The sequence below is a fragment of the Microchirus variegatus genome (genome assembly GCF_963457635.1).
Source record: "Microchirus variegatus genome assembly, chromosome: 18".
In the NCBI taxonomy this organism is placed as follows: Eukaryota; Metazoa; Chordata; class Actinopteri; order Pleuronectiformes; family Soleidae; genus Microchirus; species Microchirus variegatus.
This window is the reverse complement of record NC_139819.1, coordinates 19,072,337-19,097,179: the sequence shown is the minus strand read 5'-3', so window position 1 is coordinate 19,097,179 and position 24,843 is coordinate 19,072,337. Positions and strand designations below refer to the sequence as shown.

Below are 24,843 nucleotides of genomic sequence, written 5' to 3'. Positions count from 1 at the left end.
CTGCATTGTTTTTTATTCTAAATTTAAATTAAAACCATTGTTTCTCTGCCTCCGCGGCCGCGGCCAGGAATAACACTTTCTGTCGGGGATACCTACAATGGCACACCTGCACCTGGGCGTGTCGCAGGTGTCGGCTGTTCTTTATCTGCCAGTGTCAAGCAGAAAGGCAAGGAGCAACATCCACTCTTTTCACTTTTATGTCTATACAGAGAAACAAAAAACAATTTATCATATGAGATATTTACACAGAAAGATATGACACGTGAGGATTTTTTTTTTTTTACTTTTTTTTATTTAATCCGCTTGGTTACATAAAACAAATACATATTACAAATGCTTTTTTTTAACGGTGCCTATAACGCGGCTACCTTGAAATATACGTTTGTATCGGTAACACACAAATTACGTTGCTTATGCTTTTTCGCTTAACAGTGCATGAACAGCACTCCAGTATATCCTAATAACTGGTAAAAACATGTACCATATACTGCATCCTACCAGAAAAAGTCACTGATCGCCTTCTCCATCTTCCTCCTGCGCACTAAAACCATCAAAGTCCTCTAATTCAGTGTCCGAATTAAACAGCCTCAGGATCTCATCACTCACTTCAGTCTCCTCGTTTTCGCTGTCACTTGAGCACGCGCCGTCTTCTTTTTCACGCAGCAGTCCAGCCTTTCGAACCCGTTGGTGATGGTTGATGTTTTGACACGGCTCCACGCATTTAGGATCCACTGGCAGACTTGAGTTAAAGATGCTCTTCGCATGCGGCCTGTTTTGGTAAAGGATTTCTCGGCGCTCGTCATCCAAGCCTCCCACTCTTCGCGCAGTGCCACTTTAAATGCCCGGTTCACGCTGATGTCCAGTGGTTGCAGATACTTCGTGGTGCCCCCAGGAATCACAGCTGGAATTGAGTTTGTGCTCTTGATGGCGGCTTTCACTGAATCCGTTATATGGGCCCTCATGCTGTCCATAACGAGCAATGCTTTTTTTCGGCGAAAAAAGCCCCCTGGTCGCTTTGAGTAGCACTCTCTGAGCCAATCCTTCATTAGGCTCTCCATCATCCAACCTCTCTTATTGACTTTCACCACAATTTCTTTTGGGAATTTTTCCTTTGGCATTGTCAGCCGCTTAAAAATCACCATCGGTGGAAGCTTTAGTCCAGATGCTGTGCAGCTCAGAACACACGTAAAATGCGTTCTCTCGTGTCCGCTCGTTTTCAGTGTGATGGATGATTCACCTTTTTTATTTACAGTCCGAGTGAGAGGCAGGTCAAACGTCAGAGGTACTTCATCCATATTTATGATATCATCTGGCCCGATGGAATTCTCCGCTATCTTCGTTTGAGTGAATGTGTGGAAGTTAGCAAGTTTCTCCTCGTAGTCTGGAGGGAGCTGCTGACACAAAGTTGTGCGTGCCCTAACGGACAGGGATTTCCGTTTCATAAATCTAAAACACAATGATGGCCCACCTCTAAAATCTTCTATTTTCATCTCGGTGGCGATTGCTTTAGCCTTCAGTCTTATCTGCACAGTGGAAACACCGCGGCCGCCTGCTCTCTGTGTGTTAACCCAGTCTTCCAGAAAGTTTTCAAGCTCGGGCCATCTGCTATGATTACCTCTGAAAGCTTTCATCGTTTTTTTGCATTGGCTCAGTTCTTCAAGCTGGCGTCTCCACCTTCTTATCATCGATTCATTTATGCCAAGGTTACGTGCGGCAGCTCGATTTCCTTCTCCATCCGCCAGAGTGATCGCCTTTAACTTAAAAGCTGCATCATATGCTTTCCTTCTCGTATTTTCCATGTTGATGAGTGAGTACAAATGACTGATTTACAATAGTTGTGAAAGTGCGCTTTATTTATCATGCAATTTAATTGGACCTCTGTGAACTACTCATCAATTTGTATTGGTCTACTGTTAATTGGCAAAATGTTTTTGGTGCCACGAAAAAAAAAAAAAATTACCGTAATAAGCCGCACTGTATCATAAGCTGCAGTGTTCAAATTGTGGAAAAAAAGTAGCGGCTTATAGTCCGGAATTTACGGTAATTTGAATTTGTATTGTTTAATTTGAATTATTGCATTGAAAACCTGAATCTGAATAGTATAATTTGAAATTGTATTGTTTAATTTGAATTATTGCATTGAAAAACTGAATCTCAGTAGTATTATTTGAAAGTCAAATTCAACACTCCATATATCTTCGTATTCAGTACTCACAATTCAAATTCAGTTCTCAAAATTCAGATTAAAGTTACTGTGACAGACATCCAGTAGTAAAGGTAGTAAAAGGATGAAGGAAGAACAATCGAGCACAGATACAGGATCTGCCGGCTTGGCGTTGATAACAGCTGCCAAGAACAGGCCTAGTGATGGGATGGGCAGCTCATTTGAGTGTACTGAATCCCTAGAATCCGTTCATTAAAATGATTCGTTCAAAAGATTTGTTCCCCGAATCGTTCAGTGCTTAGAAGCCCAGTGCCCTGCTACGTGACTCACGTCCTTCCTGAGTGCAGTACGTTCGCGGGTCAGTGAGTGAGTGACAGTGCGTACAAGATTCACATCCCCAGTCACAGTTCTCTGTGTGTGTCTGTCAGTACGTGCGCGGGTCAGTGAGTGACACTGTGAACGGGATTCACGTCCTCAGCCACAGTTCTCCTGTGTCAGTACGTTCGGGATATGAACAAGATTCACGTCCTCAGCCACAGTTCTCCAGTTCTCTGTGTGTCAGTACATTCGTTAGTGAGTGAGTGAGTGACGACACTCGCCTGCCCTGACAGACTCCTCCTCTCTCCCAAGTTATGATATACAGTTTAATTGCAAAACAGCATTATAATAATGATGATGATAATACAAAATAATAATACTTAAAGGGACACTGTGTAGTATTTATGGGTTTATATGACCCAAAATCCACTTTTGTGGAGACAATGTGCTCCTGCATTGTCTAGTCGCTGTATAATATTCTTTGTTTAATTTTCGTAGTGTTTCAAAAAGTCATGTAAAATAACATGGTCGCGGGCCGCTACTCATTGCCACGACGCCATGTTTCTATGTGAGCCTATAGACACATGCGAGAGAACAAATCAAGCGTCGCTTTACTTGTAGCGGAAGTCCCGCCTCCACTCTCTCCGCTTCGTCTGCTACGGCTGTGGTAGCTCGCCCTCTCTCTCGCCTCACGAACCTCATCTCCTGACACGGAGAAAGATGCCGAGGACTGACTGAGGATACCGTAGCGCTCAGGGAAGGGAGGGGGTGAGCACAGGAGCAGTTCTTTGTTGTAAATTTCAGCCTCTCCTCTAGATGGCACTATAAACTACTTACTTCACCTTTAAATAAAAAGAAAAAGTATAGAAGTATTATTATTATGTTTAGTATTCATATTATTATAGAGGCACATAGAGGATAATACTAATATGCACATATACATTTGTTATAATTATTTTTAAAGAGGACCTAGACCAGAAGTTCCAATTAATGCTGTTTTTTGGTGTGTATCTGCAACATTTTATGTCGTTTATGAAGCCCTGAAGATTCGAAACAGACAGTTCAGCCACTGCTGAGAACGCTTTGATGTATTGTAATCTCGGGCTCAGCGAGATCTCTGAAAAAAACCCTTCTAGTTACATAACCAGCATTTCTCCTGAACAGCGGATCCTCCTGGTCCGGGCACTAGTCCGGGCAAATCCGGTTGCGTACATTGTACCGCATAAGAAGAATAATGTCCGTTGTGGAGGTGTTTGCGACAGCGTCTTCCGACTCTGGGTCAGACTCCGGGTCAAAGTCATAAAAGGGACTGCGGCGGGTAGTCGTGACGAAGCTATGTTTAAACATTGTTAAAACAATGTTTTGAAAATGAGTAGCAGTGCATCCACCGTTCCAGAGGGGGGAGCTGCGCTTCTGAGAGCTGGTGTGCTAATTATGTCACTTCTGGGTATTGGCCAATCACAAGACAGTTGAGAAAGCTCTGGTTGGCTGGCCAATCACAGCACAGTTCTGTCTTCTGGAGGTGACATCAAATGGAAGAAGAAAGACTGAAATTTTCAGTCTGAAAGAGCTTCAGTGAGGAGAGATTTCTATCGGCTCGTTTACAGCAACTAGGAGGTTTTTGACCATAAAAACAAGTTAATGTATGTAAGTAGACCTCCATAACTCACATATATGTGCAATAGGACCACTCTATGGGAGCTTTAATGTATGTAAGTAGACCTCCTTAACTCACATACTGTATATGCGCCATAGAGCTTGATGATGAGCAGGATGGAGATTCTGGTAAGAAATCATCTGGGTCCACTTATGAACCGCTTGTTCTTCATTACACATGAGATCACTATAGCGACAACATACATAGACATCATGTCATGGAAATGGATTTGTGTGTGTGTGTGTGTGTGTGTGTGTGTGTGTGTGTGTGTGTGTGTGTGTGTGTGTGTGTGTGTGTGTGTGTGTGTGTGTGTGTGTGTGTGTGTGTGTGTGTGTGTGTGTGTGTGTGACCTCTCCCTGTGGTACTGAGTACATATTTCAGAGGAAGTCAAACCTCAGGAGACACAATAACCCCTTGTTACTGGAGAGTCACTTGAGCATCTATCGACTTCTTCTGCATTCATACACAATGACACCAATACACACGCACACACACGCAGGATTGCATGGCTATTCTTTAAAAGTCACTACACTGAATACCTTTCATTTGTAAAACAACCAATTCCTTAGAAATTAGGTTCTGCCTCATTGGGACAAGGTTTTGGTTTCCATAAAGACTACTGGTCATGATATGGTTAGTTTTTATGCCAAACTATATTCTAAATTGGTAACACAGTAAACACACACACAGCACATTGAGCTGCTGACCTTTGACAGCTGAATGAAAATGAAAAAGAAAAAGGTCACTAAAGTCACTCTATGGCTGTCCATGTTCAGATGGTATGGGTTCATCACCTCAGGTTCACACAGCTATCGCTCATCACACTAAGAACAACATGACAGGAAATCCCATTAATGGTGACGGTGAATGCTGTTGGTGCTCATCACCCACTCACTGCTTATGCCTGATATCATTAACTGCTCTTCACTTTGCTATATATGTCTATTTACAAGAGTGATTTTAATTCAGACATTAAGACACTCATAGTTAGAGCTGTTGTAAGTGATACTCTTTTGGCTCTGACCTGGTTCAAATCTGGTTCAACATCTGTCCTCGGTGTTCACAGGCAAAATACATGTGTGAATGGCCTCAATACTCGTACTCTACTGCTCTATTGCACCACTGTACCACTGTCCCATTCAGTTCAATGTCACACTAATAATACACTGATAATTCACTTTTGGTTTCAAGAGGAAACACTACCACAATTATTGATACTCTTGAATTGTAATACTACAAATCATCATCTAAGTATTGTGACATACTGTCCCAGCCCAAATGACCAATGTCACTGACCCTGACAGCAACTTACACATATTTTAACTGAGAGCCACTTTAACATGTGTCACGTACAGAATTGAAGCAAGTTTCCTTAACAATCATCAGTAACTCATTGTTAGTCTTACTGAACTGAGATGAGACGAGGGCTGAAGCAGTTACTCAGTTAATCGATTACTAAATGAATCGTCAACTATTTTGATCATGGACGCATCACTTTGAGTGTTGTGTTTTCAGCTTGGGCATATTTGACTGATTTCTTTGCTCCATATAATATATATAATAACAAGGAAAACACTCAAACGGAACCAGTTTGTTCAGTTTGTAGACAAAACATGATCATTTCCAGGTTTGAGAAACACTGATCAACATTTTCTGACATTTTATGGACCAAATCACTCATCAAGAGAATCAATTATAAAAAAATACAGCTCAGACAACACAGACACCAGAAGTTCAGGTAATGTCAGCCTGAATATAGCAGCACTAAACTACCATGACACTTGAAACATGATATAATTTTAGGATTATTAAGCAAGCTTCCTCATTTGACAAAAGATCCACCCCTCAGTCAGTCAGCATACAAAGAAGTGGTCATTGTGTAGGGGGTGAAAACCATGACACTGCAAACAAAGAGCCAATAAGAGCAATTTGCCAAAACAGGAACGGAGAAACACGGAAGCCCGATGAGCTGCAGACTGTAAGATTGATTTCTTTGACTGAATTTAATACTGTTTATGTAATGTTATTTTGCTGGACTGACTGTATCAATGGCAGATTTGTGCACATTAGGTTGTGTGACCTTGCCAGCTGCTTCTCTGGCCTCCAGCTCTTCTGTCAGCAGCCTGTGATCCAGCCCGTTTGTTGACATGAAATATCAACAACAAAAAAGACAAGAGGGAGAGTGATGAGTGTGTAAGGGAAAGGAATGCCTCACACAATCCTCCCACGCACAAAACACAATCCTCTAGGTCAAACTTTAGCGGCAGGGACCAAACAACCAACGGCCAAACCTGTATGCTATGACGGGATGACACAAAGAAGCACACACACACACACACACACACACACACACACACACACACACACACACACACACACACACTGAACACACACATTAGGACACGCACAGTCACACAAAGGCTTGTTATGCAGGGCTGGTCAAGCTCTTCGAACCTGTTTTTCAGGCTAAAAGTGAAGCCCCATGCAGACTGGCACACTTGGCTCATAAAGAACCAAAGGGCAAAGGTAATGTCATATGGTTGTATTGTTGTAGATAGTTTGACATGCAGCATGTTGTAAACATCATCACTATGTTTTTGGTGCAGAAAGGCAATGAAATGTCAAAGTGTGGGATTAACAATAGCCAGGCCGTTTGTTGGTTTGAATGTGGAGCCAAAGCCACTCAAAAAGACTGAACTGTAAACCACAGAGACAATGCACAGCAGTGTCCATTAAAACTATATATGTGTGTCCATGTGCATGTCATTGACGTAAGGACAAAGTATACTTCTCCGACTACGTAATGCGTTATCCAACTGCGTAACCACAGAGACCCCTCGAGCCTTAGTTCTCTGTCGTCATGCCGGATACGCCCTGCAATTTCCCGCCCGATCTGTAGGGGTCGCTACGCAAGGTTGTTGTGCTTTTAGCTACAGTGAGCAATGGCGTCCGAGAGAGAAAGACTGTTGTTGTTGTTGCAGCTGAATAACATTGAAACAGTGGCCGTTTCTCACCTGAAATAAAATATTTTTCTGTCAGGGAACGCAGTTTTAAGATCATTTGAGGCGAGAAATTCGCCATTTAGAGTCTAAACATGTGGTTTGTGTATTAAGATATGATGTATTTATAGTTTGGCAGTGACATTGTCGGCGGTGATCAGCTCCGCCTCAGTGGACGATCGGTGTGCACGGTGCCCGGCACAGAGCAGCGTTATTTTAGCCTGTCCTGAGGACCAATCGCAGCCCTTGCCATCTCCGTTGTCCCTTGATGGAGTGACGGACACTTAAAAAATATATAGTGCAGCTGGAGACAATGGAGAGGCTCTCTGACAGGCTCTCCGGCAACATAGAGGCACTTTACGCAGGAGTATAAATTGGGCTTAAACAAAGCAGATCATGTTGCATTGTATTATATATAAATCTGACGAATGAGAATAAACAATTACTCTTCAGAGTCTTCAGCAGAGTCAACAGTGTGCGCTTTCAATGGTGGATTAAGACTTTTATTCGGATTTATTAGGTTATTATTTTAACAGTTTAGCTGTTCTAACATAAAACGTCTTCAGGTAACTTCTTTTGTCTTATCAACAGTATATATACTATATTCTATTCAAAATCACAGAAAACACAGGAAAGAAACAGGAATGAAGACTTATGTCTTAATGTGACACGCACACACACACAGACAGAGACACAGTGTGTGTCCAAAGTTGAAGCAGTTGCATCATCATCAGCACTTAGAGCTTGAATGACATGAAGAGAAAGAATCAGGCAGCTGATAAGAAAATGAAAAGTAGCTGATTTACAGCTGATTATACGAGTCTCGTTGAGGCACAGTGATTTCCAAGTTGTCCACACTTCTCAATGCAAATCATTGATGTATTGATGTATAGAGGTGAGAATCACAGGCTGCCTACCTCACAATAAGAGACAGACACGTATGATACATGGTCTACAATACCAATAATATCACAATGAAACCATTCTGCGATCATCAATATACTACAAGACAATCATATCGCGATACATCACCATATCTGTCTCACTGAAATCGTCCTGCCATATCTTTACTGAGCTGGCACACGTTGAATAAACTTGTAAAAGCTTGCCAAATATGAACAAGGTTAGTGTTCGTATTCCAGCTCTTTACTCGCTGTCAGGAGGGACATGGTCAAAGCAAACAACAAAACAAAAAGGGGTGACACACACACACACACACACACACACACACACACACACACACACACACACACACACACACACACACACACACACACACACACACACAGTGGTAACAACATTATCAGGTAGAGATTAGTTAATATTTGATTGTTGTTAAATTTGACATTGAGGCCACACCTTCTTTAAGAGTCTGCCTCACAGTTAGGATTGTTGTTAGACGTTGGGATTATGTCCATCTTAGATTATTAGGGAGGCACGCTGTGTGAATGTATGTATATGAGCATGTTAATGCACAGGGAGTGTCAGCAGAAGCATGTTAAAGAGTGTGTGTGTGTGTGCGTGTGTGTGTGTGTGTGTGTGTGTGTGTGTGTGTGTGTGTGTGTGTGTGTGTGTGTGTGTGTGTGTGTGTGTGTGTGTGTGTGTGTGTGTGTATTGAAATATGGGGTAAGCAGATAAAACACTGATAAAGAGCAGACAATGTGGACACAAAAAAGACACAAGCTGCAGGTTCAATTCCTCACAGACTCAATGTGTTGAAGGTTCAGCTCTATTGTTGTGTTTAGTCTTCAAGTCCTGAGACCACGTCCCATGAAATGTGGCTTCAGTGCAATCGTTCTGTGACTAAAAAAAATAAAACTTATCATTATATTGACTAAAATTTGTGACGCTGTGGTTTACACCTAACTAGTTTTGGGTTACATGATCGACAAAGCTCCACTAAGTCGTGATTACAATGTTGACTCAGGTGAAAATTATGAAAATTATGTTGATTATGAATAAGAAAGAGAACAGGTAATACTGGTACAAAGAGACACAAAGGATATCAAAGTCAGTGACTCACTGACCCTCAGGACTCTGTGTAGACCACTATCTGTCACACAGCAGCACCAAGGGTTAGCACGTGACCTGTGTGTGTGTGTGTGTGTGTGTTGACAGTGTAACGTCGTCTTTCCCATGACTTCACGCTTCACTTGTATTTGTGTGTTTTCTAAATGATACCTGATGTTCAGTGGGCATGACTTTAAACCTCCTACATCTAACGAGTCTCATACCAACAGTTATAACACAAGTTATTCTCTTAGTTAAGTATTTACTACAACTTATATTTCACCATAGTCCATAACAAAAATGTACGCATTGCATTAAACCAAAAAAAATAAAAAATTTGTTGCTGATGTTATAATTATCGCTCGGTTTAGTCTTCAACAACAGAAACAATGTCAGATTATTTATATGCTGAAAATGACCATGTTTTTGAGCAGTAGTTTCACCTCTTTGTGTTTTCACTCTATTCAACATGAAACAAATCACTTCCTGTGTGCAATGCAGGAATGTCACCAGGTGACCCGCGCTCTAAACACCACTATACTGAGAAAATAGAGACCCGTAGAGCTGATCGGCTCAATCTGCATTGTGTGAATCATTGATAAATGTATTAATGGTTTGACTGGAATAGACATTTGTTTCAAAAGTTAAAAGTTATGCACTATGTTTATACACGCACTTGACTTACCAGCCCACTGACAAAGAAGACAACCACAGATAAAAGCATCAGTGTACACCAAAAGCTAAAGCTGTTATTTTATGTGATGACATCATATTAAAGGCTATTTCCCTTTTTTCTTGTGGTCATTCAAAGTTAGTGTGATAGTATAAGGGCTTAAATAGTTTGAATGCATTTAAATAAAGGAAAATCTTTATAGAATCAGTATTTGTCAGTGTGTCACTAAAAATAAAGTTGAATAGATTTCATCCATCCATCTTCTATGACTTTATCCTCCACATGAGAGTCGCTGTGCCAGTCTCAGCGAGCAACATTTCTATTTTATTTCTATTTCTCTGATGCAGGTTTCCAGCAATTACAGTCACGGTCATTAAAGTTTCATCTTATCTGATAAGGTCACTTTATAGTCCATCTAAAAGGTCATACAATGTTGACTGAAAAGTCCAAACACACACAAACGCACACACTTACAGTGAAGCAGACATGTCAGACAGTAGCACACAGTATTGATGGCTCTCATCATTACACATCACTTCTCTCCCTTCCATCACCATGGGGAACGTGAGGTCGCTGGCTAATAAGATGGACGAGCTGGCGGGCCTGATGAGGACTCAGCGGGTGTATCGTGAGAGCAGTGTGCTGTGTTTCACGGAGACGTGGCTCCACGAGGACATCCCGGACTCGAATGCAACTGTGGACGGCTTTCAGACTGTTCGGGCGGACAGGAGTCACCGGGAGAGTGGCAAGAGTAAAGGTGGAGGACTTGCTATTCTTATTAACAACAAGTGGTGTCATCCTGGTCACGTTACTGTGAAGGAGCGTGTGTGCAGCCCGGACATTGAACTGCTTGCCGTGAGTCTGCGGCCATACTATCTGCCGAGGGAGTTCTCACACGTTATCGTCCTCGTTGTTTACATTCCTCCGACCGCAAACGCGGCGCGCGCGAGTGACGTCATACACACCGTCGTCGCGGATCTTCAGACACGGCACCCAGACGCATTCATTGCAATATCTGGGGACTTTAACCACATCACTCTGGCTGCCACACTGCCCACTTTCAAGCAGTTTGTGGACTGTCCCACCAGGGAAAACAAGACACTGGACCTGCTGTATGCCAATGTTAAGGAGGCTTACAGCTCCACTGCCCTTCCTCCTCTTGGAAGATCGGACCACAACCTCATCCACCTGCAGCCCCTGTATAAGCCCCAAGTCCAGCGGCTTCCTGTGACCACCAGGACTGTGAGGAGATGGTCACAGGAGACTGATGAAGCTTTACAGGGCTGCTTTGAACTAACAGACTGGGAGCTGCTCTGTGATTCACATGGAGAGGACCTTGATGATCTCACGGACTGCATAACGGGGTACATCAATTTCTGTGTGGACAGCGTTGTTCCTAAAGTGACTGTACGCTGTTTCCCCAACAACAAGCCGTGGGTCACCAGAGACATCAAGGTCCTGCTGAATGAGAAGAAGAGGGCCTTCAGAGATGGGGACAGAGAGCAGATGAGGCAGGTCCAGAGGGAGCTTAAGGAGAGGATTAAACAGGGCAAAGACAACTACAGGAGGAAGCTGGAGCACAAACTCCAGCAGAACAATGTTAAGGACGTGTGGAGTGGTATGAGGAGCATCACTGGCTACAAACCATCTGGTAGCCAGACAATAGGAGGTGGTACTGAACGAGCCAACGAGCTGAATTTGTTCTTCAACAGATTTGATGAAAGGGCTCCGGACTACCCCTCCCCCAGCTACTCTACAACCATTCACCTCCAAACCTCCAGCCCTGCTGACACCCCTCCCCCTCAACTCCTTCCTGACTTTACCCAACCTGTCCCACCAACCCCCACCCCCCCGCCATCACCTTCCCCCCCCCCCATCAACACACACAGCAGACAGACCTTCACTGCAGAGCAGGTGAGGAAGGAGCTCTGCAGACTCCGCCCGGGCAAGGCAGCTGGTCCCGACGGTGTCAGCCCGAGGGTCCTCAAAACATGTGCGACCCAGCTGAGCGGAGTCCTGCAGTACATCTTCAACCTCAGCATGAGTCTGGAGAGGGTCCCGGTGCTGTGGAAGACATCCTGCCTGGTACCAGTACCGAAGAAGGTGCGTCCCAGCACCTCCGAAGACTACAGACCGGTGGCGCTGACGTCACACTTGATGAAGTCCCTGGAGAGGCTGGTCCTGTCACTTCTTCGGCCCCTGGTCAGCTCATCACTGGACCCTCTACAGTTTGCCTACCAGCCGAGACTGGGTGTGGAGGACGCCATCATCTTCCTGCTCCACCGTGCCTGCGCCCACCTGGACAGACCGGGATGCACTGTGAGAATCATGTTCATGGACTTCTCCAGTGCGTTCAATACCATCCGGCCTGCTCTGCTGGGGAGTAAGCTGACGGCGATGCAGGTGGAACCTCCCCTGGTTTCCTGGATTACGGACTACTTGACGGGTCGACCACAGTATGTCAGACTGCAGGATGGTGTGTCTGATACTGTGGTCAGCAGCACTGGGGCTCCACAGGGAACTGTTCTTTCCCCCTTTCTGTTCACCCTGTACACCTCAGACTTTCAGTTCCTCTCTGAGTCCTGCCACCTGCAGAAGTTTGCTGACGACTCTGCAATCGTTGGCTGTGTCAGTGAGGGGAAGGAGGAGGAGTACAGGGGCGTTGTGGACTCCTTCGTCGAGTGGTGTGGAGCTAATCATCTGATTCTCAACTCCACCAAGACTAAGGAGCTAGTGGTAGATTTCCGCAGGAGGAAATCTACCCCCACACCCATCTCCATCAACGGTGTGACTGTAGATGTTGTCCAGGATTACAAGTACCTTGGAGTATACCTGGACAATAAACTGGACTGGGCCAAGAACACTGAGGCTGTGTACAAGAAGGGCCAGAGTCGTCTCTATTTCCTGAGGAGGCTCCGGTCATTCAACGTATGTAACACCATGCTGAGGATGTTCTACCAGTCGGTGGTAGCCAGTGCCATCTTCTTTGCTGTTGTGTGCTGGGGCAGCAGGCTGAGGGCAGCAGACGCCAAGAAGATCAGCAGGATCATCAGGAAGGCTGGCTCCGTCCTGGGGGTCCAGCTGGACTCTTTGGTGGTGGTGTCTGAGAGGAGGATGCTGTGTAAACTGCACAGTATCCTGGACAACATCTCTCACCCTCTCCACCAGCTGCTGACTTCGAGCAGAAGCACCTTCAGCAACAGACTCATTCTCCCCCGGTGTAACACAGAACGCCAGAGGAAGTCTTTTCTTCCTGTGGCCATCAGGCTGTTTAATTTAGCTACTTCTGGCCGCATTAGGAACAGTGGAGACACTGTGTCCTGATCCAAATGTCACTTTACCCATATCACTTCATCACTTTACTTTGTTTGCACTATGCTGATAACATTAGTCACCTTATCACTGTTTATCACTTTCAACATTTGCTCACCATATTTTAGTTGTACTTATTTTATTTCCGTGCGTACTGCTGTATATTATATATACCTACGTTGACTGTGATTCTTTTTTGATTCTTTTTGTGGCATTGTTGCATTTAAGTTACTGTTGTAAGTTACTGTTTTTCCTTCTGTTTGGCACTTTGTTGCATTTGTCTTACTTGTTTTTATTTTTATTTTTATTTTTATTTTTATTTTATTTTATTTTATTTTATTTTATTTTATTTTATTTTATTTTATTTTATGTATCTTTTAACTCTTGTACATCTACACTTTTACCTCCCAATTGTTGCACAATAATTTCCCTCGGGATAAATAAAGCATCTTGAATCTTGAATCTTGAATCTTGAATCTTCTTCACATGTGAACTTATCAAGACCTAGACCTACGGTGGCCCAGAGGTGTCAGGCCAAATACAAACGCCACAACACAAACACAAAAGCCACAACACAAATACAAACGCCACAACACAAAAGCCACAACACAAATACAAACGCCAGAACACAAACACAAAAGCCACAACACAAATACAAACGCCACAACACAAACACAAAAGCCACAACACAAATACAAACGCCACAACACAAACACAAAAGCCACAACACAAATACAAAAGCCACAACACAAACACAAAAACCACAACACAAACACAAACGCCACAACGGAAGTGACCTACAACGGAAATGACCCACAATGGAAGTGAACGGTCGGATGTTGACAATACAGCGGATTGTTGCCATGGATGTATAATATGAACTGGGTAGAGCATTGCCCCCTCTGCCTTGAAGACAATTTTACATGGTGGCCACTGTGGGTACTGCAACAAAAAAATCCCATGGTGCCCCAAAAGCAATTTTCCCATTGACCGGAAGAGTAAAAGAGACGCCTGTAAAAGTGTCCACAGGACACCTCGAGACATGGGCACGGGCTTTTATAGATCTTTATATTCTATATTTTTAATTCATGGAGTTTCATGTTCACCTAACCCTTACCCGTGTACGTCGCCCGGATTGGAGTTACCGGGGCCCCACCCTGGAGCCAGGCCCGAGAGTGGGGCTCGCAGGCGAGCGCCTGGTGGCCGGGTCTTTGCTCACGGGACCCAGCCGGGTCAGCCCGAAGGAGCAATGTGGGGGGACCCTTCAAGTTGGCCCACCACCCACATGAAGGGCCATAAGGGGCCAGTGCGATGTGATTTGGGTGGCAGTCGTGGGCGGGGGCCCCGACGGTCCGATCGTGGGACAACAACCCTAGCTATGGGGACATGGAATGTCACCTCGCTGGGGTGGAAAGAGCCTGAGCTGCACCAGGTAGAGCGGTACCAACTAGAAATAGTCGGGCTCACCTCCACGCACAGTCTGGGCTCTGGAACCCAACTCCTTGAGGTAGGCTGGACTCTCTACTAATCTAATCCAATCCAATCCAATCCAATCCAATCCACTTTATTTATAAAGCACGAGTTTAAACAACAAACCAAATAGAGTCACATAAAAACACATAAAAACATATAAAAACACATAAAATCAACGCTCTACGTGGTGTTAAAAGCCACTCTGGAGTTGCCCAAGGTGAGAGGCGGCAAGCTGGTGTGGGCCTGCTTATAGCTCCCCGGCTCAGCCGCCATGTGTTGGAGTTCTCCCCGCAGAACGAAAGAGTCGCGTCCCTCCGCCTTTGGGTGGGAGGTAGGTCTATGTTCGAGCATAAGGGTGTCCATCAGTGCATGTGGCACCAGGACACCCTAGGCCGGAGGTCAATGATCGACTTTGTAGTCGTGTCATCTCGTCTCCGACCACATGTCTTGGACACTCGGGTAAAGAGAGGGGCTGAGCTGTCAACCGATCACCACCTGGTGGTGAGTTGGATCCGCTGGCAGGGGAGGAAGCTGGACAGACTCGGCAGACCCAAGCGCGTTGTGAGGGTCTGCTGTTCCTAATAATAATTTAATAATTATATAAGGGAAATCAGTCAAAAACAACACAATTCCTGTAACACATATAAACTAATAGTCACGGCCCTAACCACCGCATTGTCAACATCTGTTACCGTTCACTTCCGTTGTGGGTCACTTCCGTTGTAGGTCACTTCCGTTGTGGCTTTTGTATTTGTGTTGTGGCGTTTGTATTTGTGTTGTGGCGTTTGTATTTGTGTTGTGGCTTTTGTGTTGTGGCTTTTGTGTTTGTGTTGTGGCTTTTGCATTTGTGTTGTGGCGTTTGTATTTGTGTTGTGCCGTTTGTATTTGTGTTGTGGCTTTTGTATTTGTGTTGTGGCGTTTGTATTTGTGTTGTGGCGTTTGCATTTGTGTTGTGGCGTTTGTATTTGTGTTGTGGCGTTTGTGTTTGTGTTGTGGCTTTTGTGTTTGTATTGTGGCTTTTGTATTTGTGTTGTGGCGTTTGTATTTGACACCTCTGGGCCACCGTATAGACCCAGTGAGTAGATGAGGTATTTTATCATGCCCAGTCCAAAGGAATCTGTGTGTACTCATACTGACGCTGTTGGAGGCCATCGCCATGGTAACTGATGCCAAGTGGCAACCGAGAGGAACTTGAGAAGTAAGCGGGAAGTCAGGTCAGAGGAGAGGTGGGGGGCAGTACGCAATCAAGTCTGTACTTTAGAACGTCGTCAACATAGTCGGTCAGTGCAGGACCAGAGGCTACAGACACAGCAGGGTCTGCAGTCAAAAAACAATATTATGCAACTTCTCTGAGGGACTTCTCTGCAATTCTGCAAATGTTTTCCCGCAAAGATGGAGTGTATAAGTGGGGGGGGGGGCTTATTGGCAGAAATAGAATATACTATCCTTAAGTACGTTTAAGTTGGTTTTTTGTAGGGTTAGACGGTGCTTCTTGCTGTAACTATAGGTCTGCCACCTTGTGCAGACATCCTTCTACAGTAGCCTGAAGCATGAAGAAGAAATTAGAACTTTCATAGATTTCTACTGTATATCTGTAGCGTTTCTCACACTGATGCCACTGAGAAAGTCACATGCCACGTTTGAATAAGAATATGAAGAGGAACATTATGATGAGTATAGAATACATCAGGGATCAGGCTCCTTGTGGCATTATTTGTTGAGCTACAAGATGATCTGTATACATTTTTGTTCAGAAGCAGCTGCAAAAAACTGTTCAGTCTTATTTTCACATCTCTAGGGCTGGGTCAAAATATCCATTTGGTGATATGACGTCAGCCTTCTTCGTGCAATACGAACATCCATACACCAGGGCAAATATCAATATTCTAACAAATTAAGGTGATCTAATGTAAACAGTGCTGCTCAAATAAATGAGAGAAACGGGCAGAAGAAGAGAGCGTTTACAGCAGGATAAAGCTCCAGCCATGTTCAATACAGAGAGTTTATGCACTTCGTTCTATGTTCTATGTTATGAATAAAGAAATCCCACACTTTTCACAGCTTTGTCTTCTTCAGTTAGACAGATATTGTTATGGATCGGTACATTGTCTTGCAATGTATTGATCGTATCACGTATCGTGCACCATGTATCATGTATCAAATCATATCATGAGGTACCCTGTGATTCCCATGCTTAGTAATCACATGATGTTGCTGAAAGGCTTTATCTTGTAAATTCAGGATGACTAAGTGGTTTCAAAACTAGGACCTCCTCGGATCACAAGACACAGGGGGTGAGGTCCACAGGAGATACACCTTTTACATTAAAATATAACTATTCAATCAAAACATTGTCTTCAGCCCTCAGAACTTCTAAAGGCTTACAGGTAGAGCTGAAACGATTAATTGATACATCGATTATTAAATTCATCGGCAATCTTGATAATCGATAATCAGTTTGAAGCTTTTTTTCATGATTAAAACAAGATTTCTGATTGTTTTAGCTTCTTAAATGTGAATATTTTCTTCGTTTCTTTGCTCCACATAACAAAGAATTCATTAAAACTGAATAATTTTGGTTTGTGGACAAAACAAGACATTCAAGAACATCGTCATTTCCAGGTTTGACGAACACTGATCAACGGTTTTTAACATTTTCTGACATTTTATGGACCAACTGATTCATCGATTCATCGAGAAAATAATCGACAGATTAATCGATTACGAAAATAATCGTTAGTTGCAGCTCTAGTTACAGGTTTATTTAATATACATGATGTAGAGTATCTGTAACTAAGCTTTCTCTGGTGTGACCACAAAGTGTATTCTCATTCAAAATACATCTCTACGCTGCCAATCTTACAGCCAATCGGGATTGTTTCCAACTCGGTGAATAGATTTGTGGTGTGCGTGTGTTCAGCTTTTGCCAAATCTTCCCACCTTGCTACTAGCCACACCTACTTAGCTGAGCCACAGAGCTATTTCATGGCCAAATGTCACTTTGTGACACGCACCACCACAATAGCAACTCAAACGGTGGTTAACAGTAGCTGCTGAGAGAAAGTCTACATTTAGAGTTAGTTATTATGAGTTCAGTGAGAGGGAAAAGGCTAAAAGTGGAGCTGTGAGTACCAGCATGTTTTCTGCATGTTTTGTCAGAACATCTTCCAGCTGAACACTGATGCAACTATTCCAGTAATCACAATCACTCCCTGCTCATGGTGCTGAGCTACAGACACAGCAAGTGTGTATCTACTGTCTGTGACCTTGAGACAAGACGCCTGAGAGAGGAAAAACATATCCCTGCGGGAGATGGCGTCAGAGTGTATGTGTCTAAAAGAAAGAGGAAAAGCAGCAGGAAACAGAGAGAAGTGAAATGGGGAAATGTTTCTATCAAACCTGACTGTGTTGACACAGATTTTGTGTTTTCTCTGACTCATGTTTATATTTTGGGCTGTAAGAAGTAAAACCTATTTTGTAATCAGGAATCTTATCATGAATTTCAACAGACTGACTCAAGAACAAGATAATGATGTGACCACCATGTCATTTAAAAGTCACATATTTATAACATCAAACACATGTGGGGCTGTTGCAGACAGACAGTCTGAATAAAATGCCCAGTGAACATATTAGCCACAGCTATATATCATGTCAACGTCATTACAGGACAACAAACTTTGACTTGACAGAGTGAACACAAGCACATCAAAGACAAAAGGAAACATCCCATAATTACAGGGTGTATATGCTGAATTCAACCACTTATGTGCTACCAAAAACACTACATGTTTCCATATGTTGCAGACTGGTTAAATTCTTATATTACTGATACAAAAATGTGCTTCTTCTTTTAGTCTCTTACTTCACAAAGAGGTCTAAGTCTAAGGTGAAAAAAAAAATGCTCACTAAACCAAACTGAATTTACAACAATTTAGCTTTTTCCAATCTATCACTTCTTCACAGGGGAAAATGTCCAATTAAGAAGTAGAACCATCCACAGCCATGATGGCTTTGACCAAACAACATCCCTTAACTGAAACTGAGTACAAACCCCTACCAAGGGTTCTCTCTTTAAAGGGTTCAGATCTGACTAGCCACCAAAATCCATCCATTTTCCCCAAAGCCCAAAACATTTCACCACGATCTGCATTGTGTGTCTGTTAGCCACAAACAAACACAGCCTGAAGGTGGCAGAGTGGCATTTATGCAGAATCATGACCATGATGATTATTTCAACCTGGAAAGTAGCAGAATCATTTGTGTTCATCACAATCAGAGAAATGATAGGAATAAGCTTGGCAAGCAAGGTCATAAGATCTCAGGTTCTGTCAATATACACTACTACTACTACTACTACTACTACTACTACTAATACTACTACTACTGCACAGCTCCTTCATGGCGCTTTCATGCTTTTTCATATATCTCTTCTACCTCTAAATGTCATAAGGATGTGTGATTTCCACAAACCTTTCTTGAACTCCTCCAACATGGAGTCCAGTTTGGTGTCGTGGAAGACAAAGTGCACCGGATGATTGTAGAACTTGGTGATGGTCTTCAGGGTGGTGCAGTCGTCCGGGTCCACGAAAGCCAGGTCCTTGACATAGAGGATGTCAACGATGTTGGAGCGCTCATCATCGTACACAGGAATCCTGGTGTAGCCGCTCTCCATGATCTCAGACATGGTGTTAAAGTCCAACACGGCGTCGCTGTGGATCATGAAGCAGTCGTTGATCGGCGTCATCACATCCTCCACAGTTTTGGTCCTGAGCTCCAGCGCCCCTTGGATCATGTTGAGCTCCTCTTTTACCAGGTCATTGTAAGGCTCGGTGACTTTCAGCATCTCCACCAACTTCTCCCGGTTATACACGGTGCCGATCTCCTGCCCAAGGACACAGTCAAGGATCTTACTGATGGGCCATGACAGAGGGAATGTTAGCAGCATGAAGAGCTTGGTGACCATGATGGTGTTTGCCCCTACGGCCAAGCCGTGTCGAGAGCATAGTGCCTGAGGGACGATCTCACCAAAAATAACGATGCCGATGGTGGAAGCAACCACAGCACCAATACCAGAGTTAGTGAGGTCGTCCAGGAGGATGGTGAGGGTGGTGTTGACCAGGACGTTACCGAGCAGCAGTGAACACAGCAGGTAGTTACCTTTTCTGCGGATGGGCTCGATCTTCCGGGCGTACTTCTTCTCCTTCTCGGTGCCACAGCTTTGAACGATGCGTAGCTCCATTGGGTCCAGGGCCATCAACCCCAGGTTGAGACCGCTAAACATACCGGACAGCACCAACAGGAAGGAGATGAGGATCACCTGCAGCCAGATGGGCAGCAAGGACTTCTTCACTTCCACCACCCGCAGTCTGCCGTCCTTCTCGTCCAGGAGGTGCCACGTTTCCTCCAGCTCCTGAGTGTCGCGGACGCACAAGCCGAACACCTTCACCACCTCGCTCTTACGGAGCTCCTTGATTCGGAGGCTGATAATCCCGGCGGTGTTTTTGTTGCTGACCTCCATGCCCCCCCTGACTACTATATCCTTGGTGTGTTCGGGACAAGTCCTGTTGAAGGGGACCATTATGGAGCCCAAATAATCGTCCTCTTTGTCACTAGAGTACAGTTCCGCGAAGCTGACGAGCGCCGAGCTGTTCGGAAACAAGTGGAGCCCGTAGAACCTGAAAAGGATGTCACTGCCCTCGGTCACCTGAATAACCCCCTTCTCCGTGGTCCCGGCCGGCGTGTCGCTCTTCTCCAACCTCATGCCGAGTATCCGAGTGACTCCTCTCGACTCGAGAGCCGCCGTCTGGGCATGAGTGTCCGCAAAAAGACAACAAAACACGAATAAAGTGATTGCAAAGCTCCAACCACTGGAATCTATCGCCATGTTTGTTTCGCTCTGTGCGAACGGAGGAACTGACGTCACCTACTCATCTCAACCAGCCCACCCCCAACGTCATTTGCATACCCCGAGAATACAGCCAGTCACTGACGTCAACGTCACTCACAAACTTTAACCGAGCCCCCTTAGTCTTAATTTTTAAGGTAGACTGGCGTTGTTTGATTTTTAAGGAGGACCACATGGATTCTTTTCTTAAATGCAATATTTCATTAGCTTGTTTTTAAATTCAGTTAATTTTCCTGATCGGATTAGTTGAGACAAACATGTGGACATGATATAATCTTCATTTCCCCAGTCACTCATTAACAACAAGCTTTACACTGATAATTAGTTGATAATTCTAAGCTTTGTTTGTTTGTTGTTAGGATGTCATTATTATCCAGAAATAAGAGAATTAGAATTAGAAATAATTAAACTTTTCTCCAATAGGAAATGAATTGAATGGTCAGATCAAAGACAGGCAAAGTAGATCAGGCACAGATGAAAGGAAACAGCAGGAGGTGTTACTGAAAGTAAAATCATAGTAAACCGAACACATTTCCATGTTTCACTGTTGTTTGGAAAACAAGCTTGGAGGAAAATAATGGCATGTTTCTATATTGTATGTATTCAGTAACAATCAATAATTCAACAAGTAACTGTATGGATAATGTATGGTAATAATGATAATTATGATAATGATGATAATAATATGGATAATGAACCTCAGGCTTGTTTGCAGCCTCACAGTTTCCTGTTTTCTGTAAAATGACTTAAAATTAAGGAACAATTTGATAAAACATATCAGCAAAAATATGATCACCTTTAGTAATATTATAAATCAATACACTAATTATAACACTGAATACTACTATACTGTACTTTGCAAAAGTCTTAAGTGACCATTGGATTTGTTTTGTTGCACTAGTGACCATACAGTATAATTATTTGTCAAACACAATATAATTTAATTATTTGTTAAGCACTTTCTCTTAAAACTGGAGTGTTTCATGGTCTGAAAAAGGTCTGTTAACACCAGGTTTATTCAAGACATGCTCGATGATTACATACACATGTTGACTTAAAACTCATTGACAGATTGTTAATATATAAGGCCAAATTTCAGTCAAATATTTCCATTCAAAAAGCCAATGATCACATACTGTAAAAACGAAGTCGCTGCTGCCCTGACACTTTAGATCAGGGGTGTCAAACTCAAATACAGAGTGGGCCAAAATTTTAAACTGAACAAAGCCGCGGGCCAAGGTTGAACAAATTAACCTTTTAATAGGGACCCAAACACGTTTTGCATTGAATATTGAACAAGCAAGGCTTATATAACTTTATAGTGACTTGCAAAATCGAGTTTCAAATAATAATAATAATAATTAAAAAATATCAATGGCATATCAAATAAAATTTAAATAAAAATTGAATGCACCCTAAATACAGGATAAGCGGTAGAAATGTAATGAATAATAATAATAATAATAATAATGGATGGATAAAAATTTAATGCCTCTTTTCTATCTGCAGCCTTCTGAGGTAAATTTTTTTACCTTTTTCCACAGGCTAATAATAAATTTGAAAATAACAATAATGAATGAATCAAACATTCAAGCCTTGAAGTAGCAAGAGAAAGTGCATGAATAAAATGTTAATTATTGCTCAGTTTGCTACACTGATTTGCTTTAACACTGAATATGGAACAAGCAACGCTTATATAACTTAATAGTGCAAAATCAACTTTCAAAAAACAAACGAAAAAACATCAATGGCATATTGATTAAATTTAAATAAAAAATTTAATGCCTCTTTTCTATTTGCAGCCTTCTGAGGTAAATATCAACATTAAGTTTTTCCACAAGCTAATAAATTTGAAAATAAAATAACAATGTGCAGTAACGACACCTACTTTGTCCTGTCACACTTGTCTTTACTGAAGTTAGAGCTCCCTCTTGTGTTCAAAGTAGACTGATGCACCATATCAACATTGTGAAACACTTTTGCACCGAGGTGAGGTCACCTGGGGTCGTTTCATAAAGCAGGAGTCCGTTTCACAAAGCAGGTTCAACAAACTCTGAGTCTAACCCTGAACGCTGAGTTTGTTCAACTCGGAGTAGTTTCACCTCGAGTTAAGCGCGTGCACCACAAGTCTAAAAAGACAGCATCAATGGAGCCCCCTTTCGACGAGTCACCATGGTAACGGGGGAAGCGGAGGGTGACGTTCTTCATCCCCACCGGAATTGAAAATATTAATGCGCTCATACAATGAGCTTGAGAATGTTTTTAGAAAGGAAGTGTAACACCGCTGCAGCCGCAAAAGAGAGGGAGACGGCGTCGGAGAACACTGCTGCTGATGCGGAAGTTTAAATGTCGTCCTTTGCACAATCACAATAATATTACAGGGGGAAACTGCTTGAGTGGTAGACTTTTCATTTATTTCATTTATTTCATTTAGGTGTAATATAACTTCTAATGTAGACGCAGAACAGACTTCAAAACTCGCCTGCTGACTGAATGAATGAGGAAATCAAATACCGTGTGTGTCTGAAAGAGGGCGGAGACAGAGAGAAACTCAGGGTTTGTTGAGAAAAACCCTCCCGACCAGGTTGGGTTCATAGAGCATGTTTCCATGGTAACTGACCGAGAGCTTAAGTTACTTCTCTCTGTGAAACAGGCTAGAGTTACTCCTCTTTCTCTGGTTTGACTTACCTCCCTTTGTGAAACGGAAAAACTCAGAGTTTCCCTCATTTCAGGGTTAACAGACTCAGAGTTTTCACTAAACCTGCTTTGTGAAACGGAGGTTTAGTGAAAACTCTGAGTTAGTTAACCCTGAGATAAGGGAAACTCTGGTTTTTCGGTTTCACAAAGCCAACTCAGCAGGCATGGACTGGCTATCGACGCATGTTTTTGGGCCGGTCCGGGGCTGTCATAATTTAAAGTGCTGGGCACGTTAACGGCGTTATAACGCATGACGAGTTTCCATGACGACTGACTGGGAAAAGACGCGCGTAATGTCATGTTTACGTGCCTCCCGATTGTTAAAATTAGTTTTTTGTGCCGCGGAGTCCATGCGCTGTTTACCAGTTAGCTCCGCTGCGTTAGCTCCTTTAGTGCCGTTTAGCGTTAGCCTACAGTGGAACTGGAGCGGTCTGTTTATTAAAGGAAAAGAGCAGCGCTACAAATAACCAGCGTACCTGTGTACTGCGTATGTGTGTCTCTGTTTTCAAAGTGTAGCGTTACTTTAGAGACTAATTTTAACAATTGGGAGTCACATGATGTCACGTACGTCCTTTTCTGGTCAGTTGCCATGGAAACGTGTCATGCGTTAACGTTAACGCCCAGCACTATATATTATAAATAATTTTTTATGATTTATTTGTAATCATTTAATATTCGTGAAACATTTAGGTAACCAGTAGGGCTGCAACGATGAATTAATTGATTTTAGAGAGGTTTTATTCATTTTATTTTTTTAACAATTAATACAAGCTTTGTGGTTTTTAGCTTCTTAAAGGTAAGTAGTTTATAGTGCCATCTAGAGGAGAGGCTGAAATTTACAACAAAGAACTGCTCCTCTGCTCACCCCCTCCCTTCCCTGAGCGCTACGGTATCCTCAGCCAGTCAAATGTCGTCCTCGTCGTCTTTCTCAGTGTCAGCAGATGAGGTTTGTGAGGCGAGGGAGAGGGCGAGCTACCACGGCCGTAGCAGATGAAGCGGAGAGATTGGAGGCGGGACTTCTGCTACAAGCTTGTTCTCTCGCGTTTGTCTGTACAGGCTCCGGTAGAAACATGGCGTCTCGCTGCTAACAGTGGCAATGCAAACACGGCCCGCGACCATGTTATTTTACATGACTTTTTGAAACACAACGAAAAAATTAAACAAAAACTATTATACAGCGACTAGACAATGCAGGAGCACATAATATGTATAAAAAAAGTGGATTTTGGGTCATATAAACCCATAAATACTACACAGAGTCCCTTTAAATGTGAATATTGTCTGGTTTCTTTGATCCATTTGTCAAACAATCATTAAAACTAGGTTCCAGGTTTGATAAACACTCATCAACATTTTATCTTTATTTTATGGGCAAACAATTCGATTCGATTAATCGAGAAAATAATGGACAGATTGGAAAGATCATAAAACTAAACAGTATATTTCACTTAAAAGACATCTCTAGCAGTGTTTCTTTGACAACCACTTTCACTTCAAGTTGGAAATTGTGGTACTGAGGCCATCTCTGCCAAGATGAAAGTCTCTGTCAGTAGTGAAAGAGCATTTAAATTTTTTTTAAAACATGGTTTAACTCTATTCCATGTATGCTCCTTGAAACAATACAATGTGCAC

At 43.0% G+C, this 24,843-nt stretch overlaps 1 protein-coding gene across 1 annotated transcript in view; it reads right to left on the bottom strand.

Annotated features, from left to right (window-relative positions):
* The window catches only part of LOC310939708 (metal transporter CNNM4), a gene marked incomplete at its 5' end in the record, with an annotated part of 64,863 nt that extends 44,370 nt beyond the window's left edge, over window positions 1-20,493 (bottom strand). Inside the window, one exon of the mRNA XM_083904523.1 lies at window positions 19,080-20,493. Coding sequence (XP_083760649.1) covers window positions 19,080-20,493 — 1,414 coding nt within the window. The remainder of the gene's footprint in view (window positions 1-19,079) is intronic.
* Between the last annotated feature and the right edge of the window lie 4,350 nt (window positions 20,494-24,843).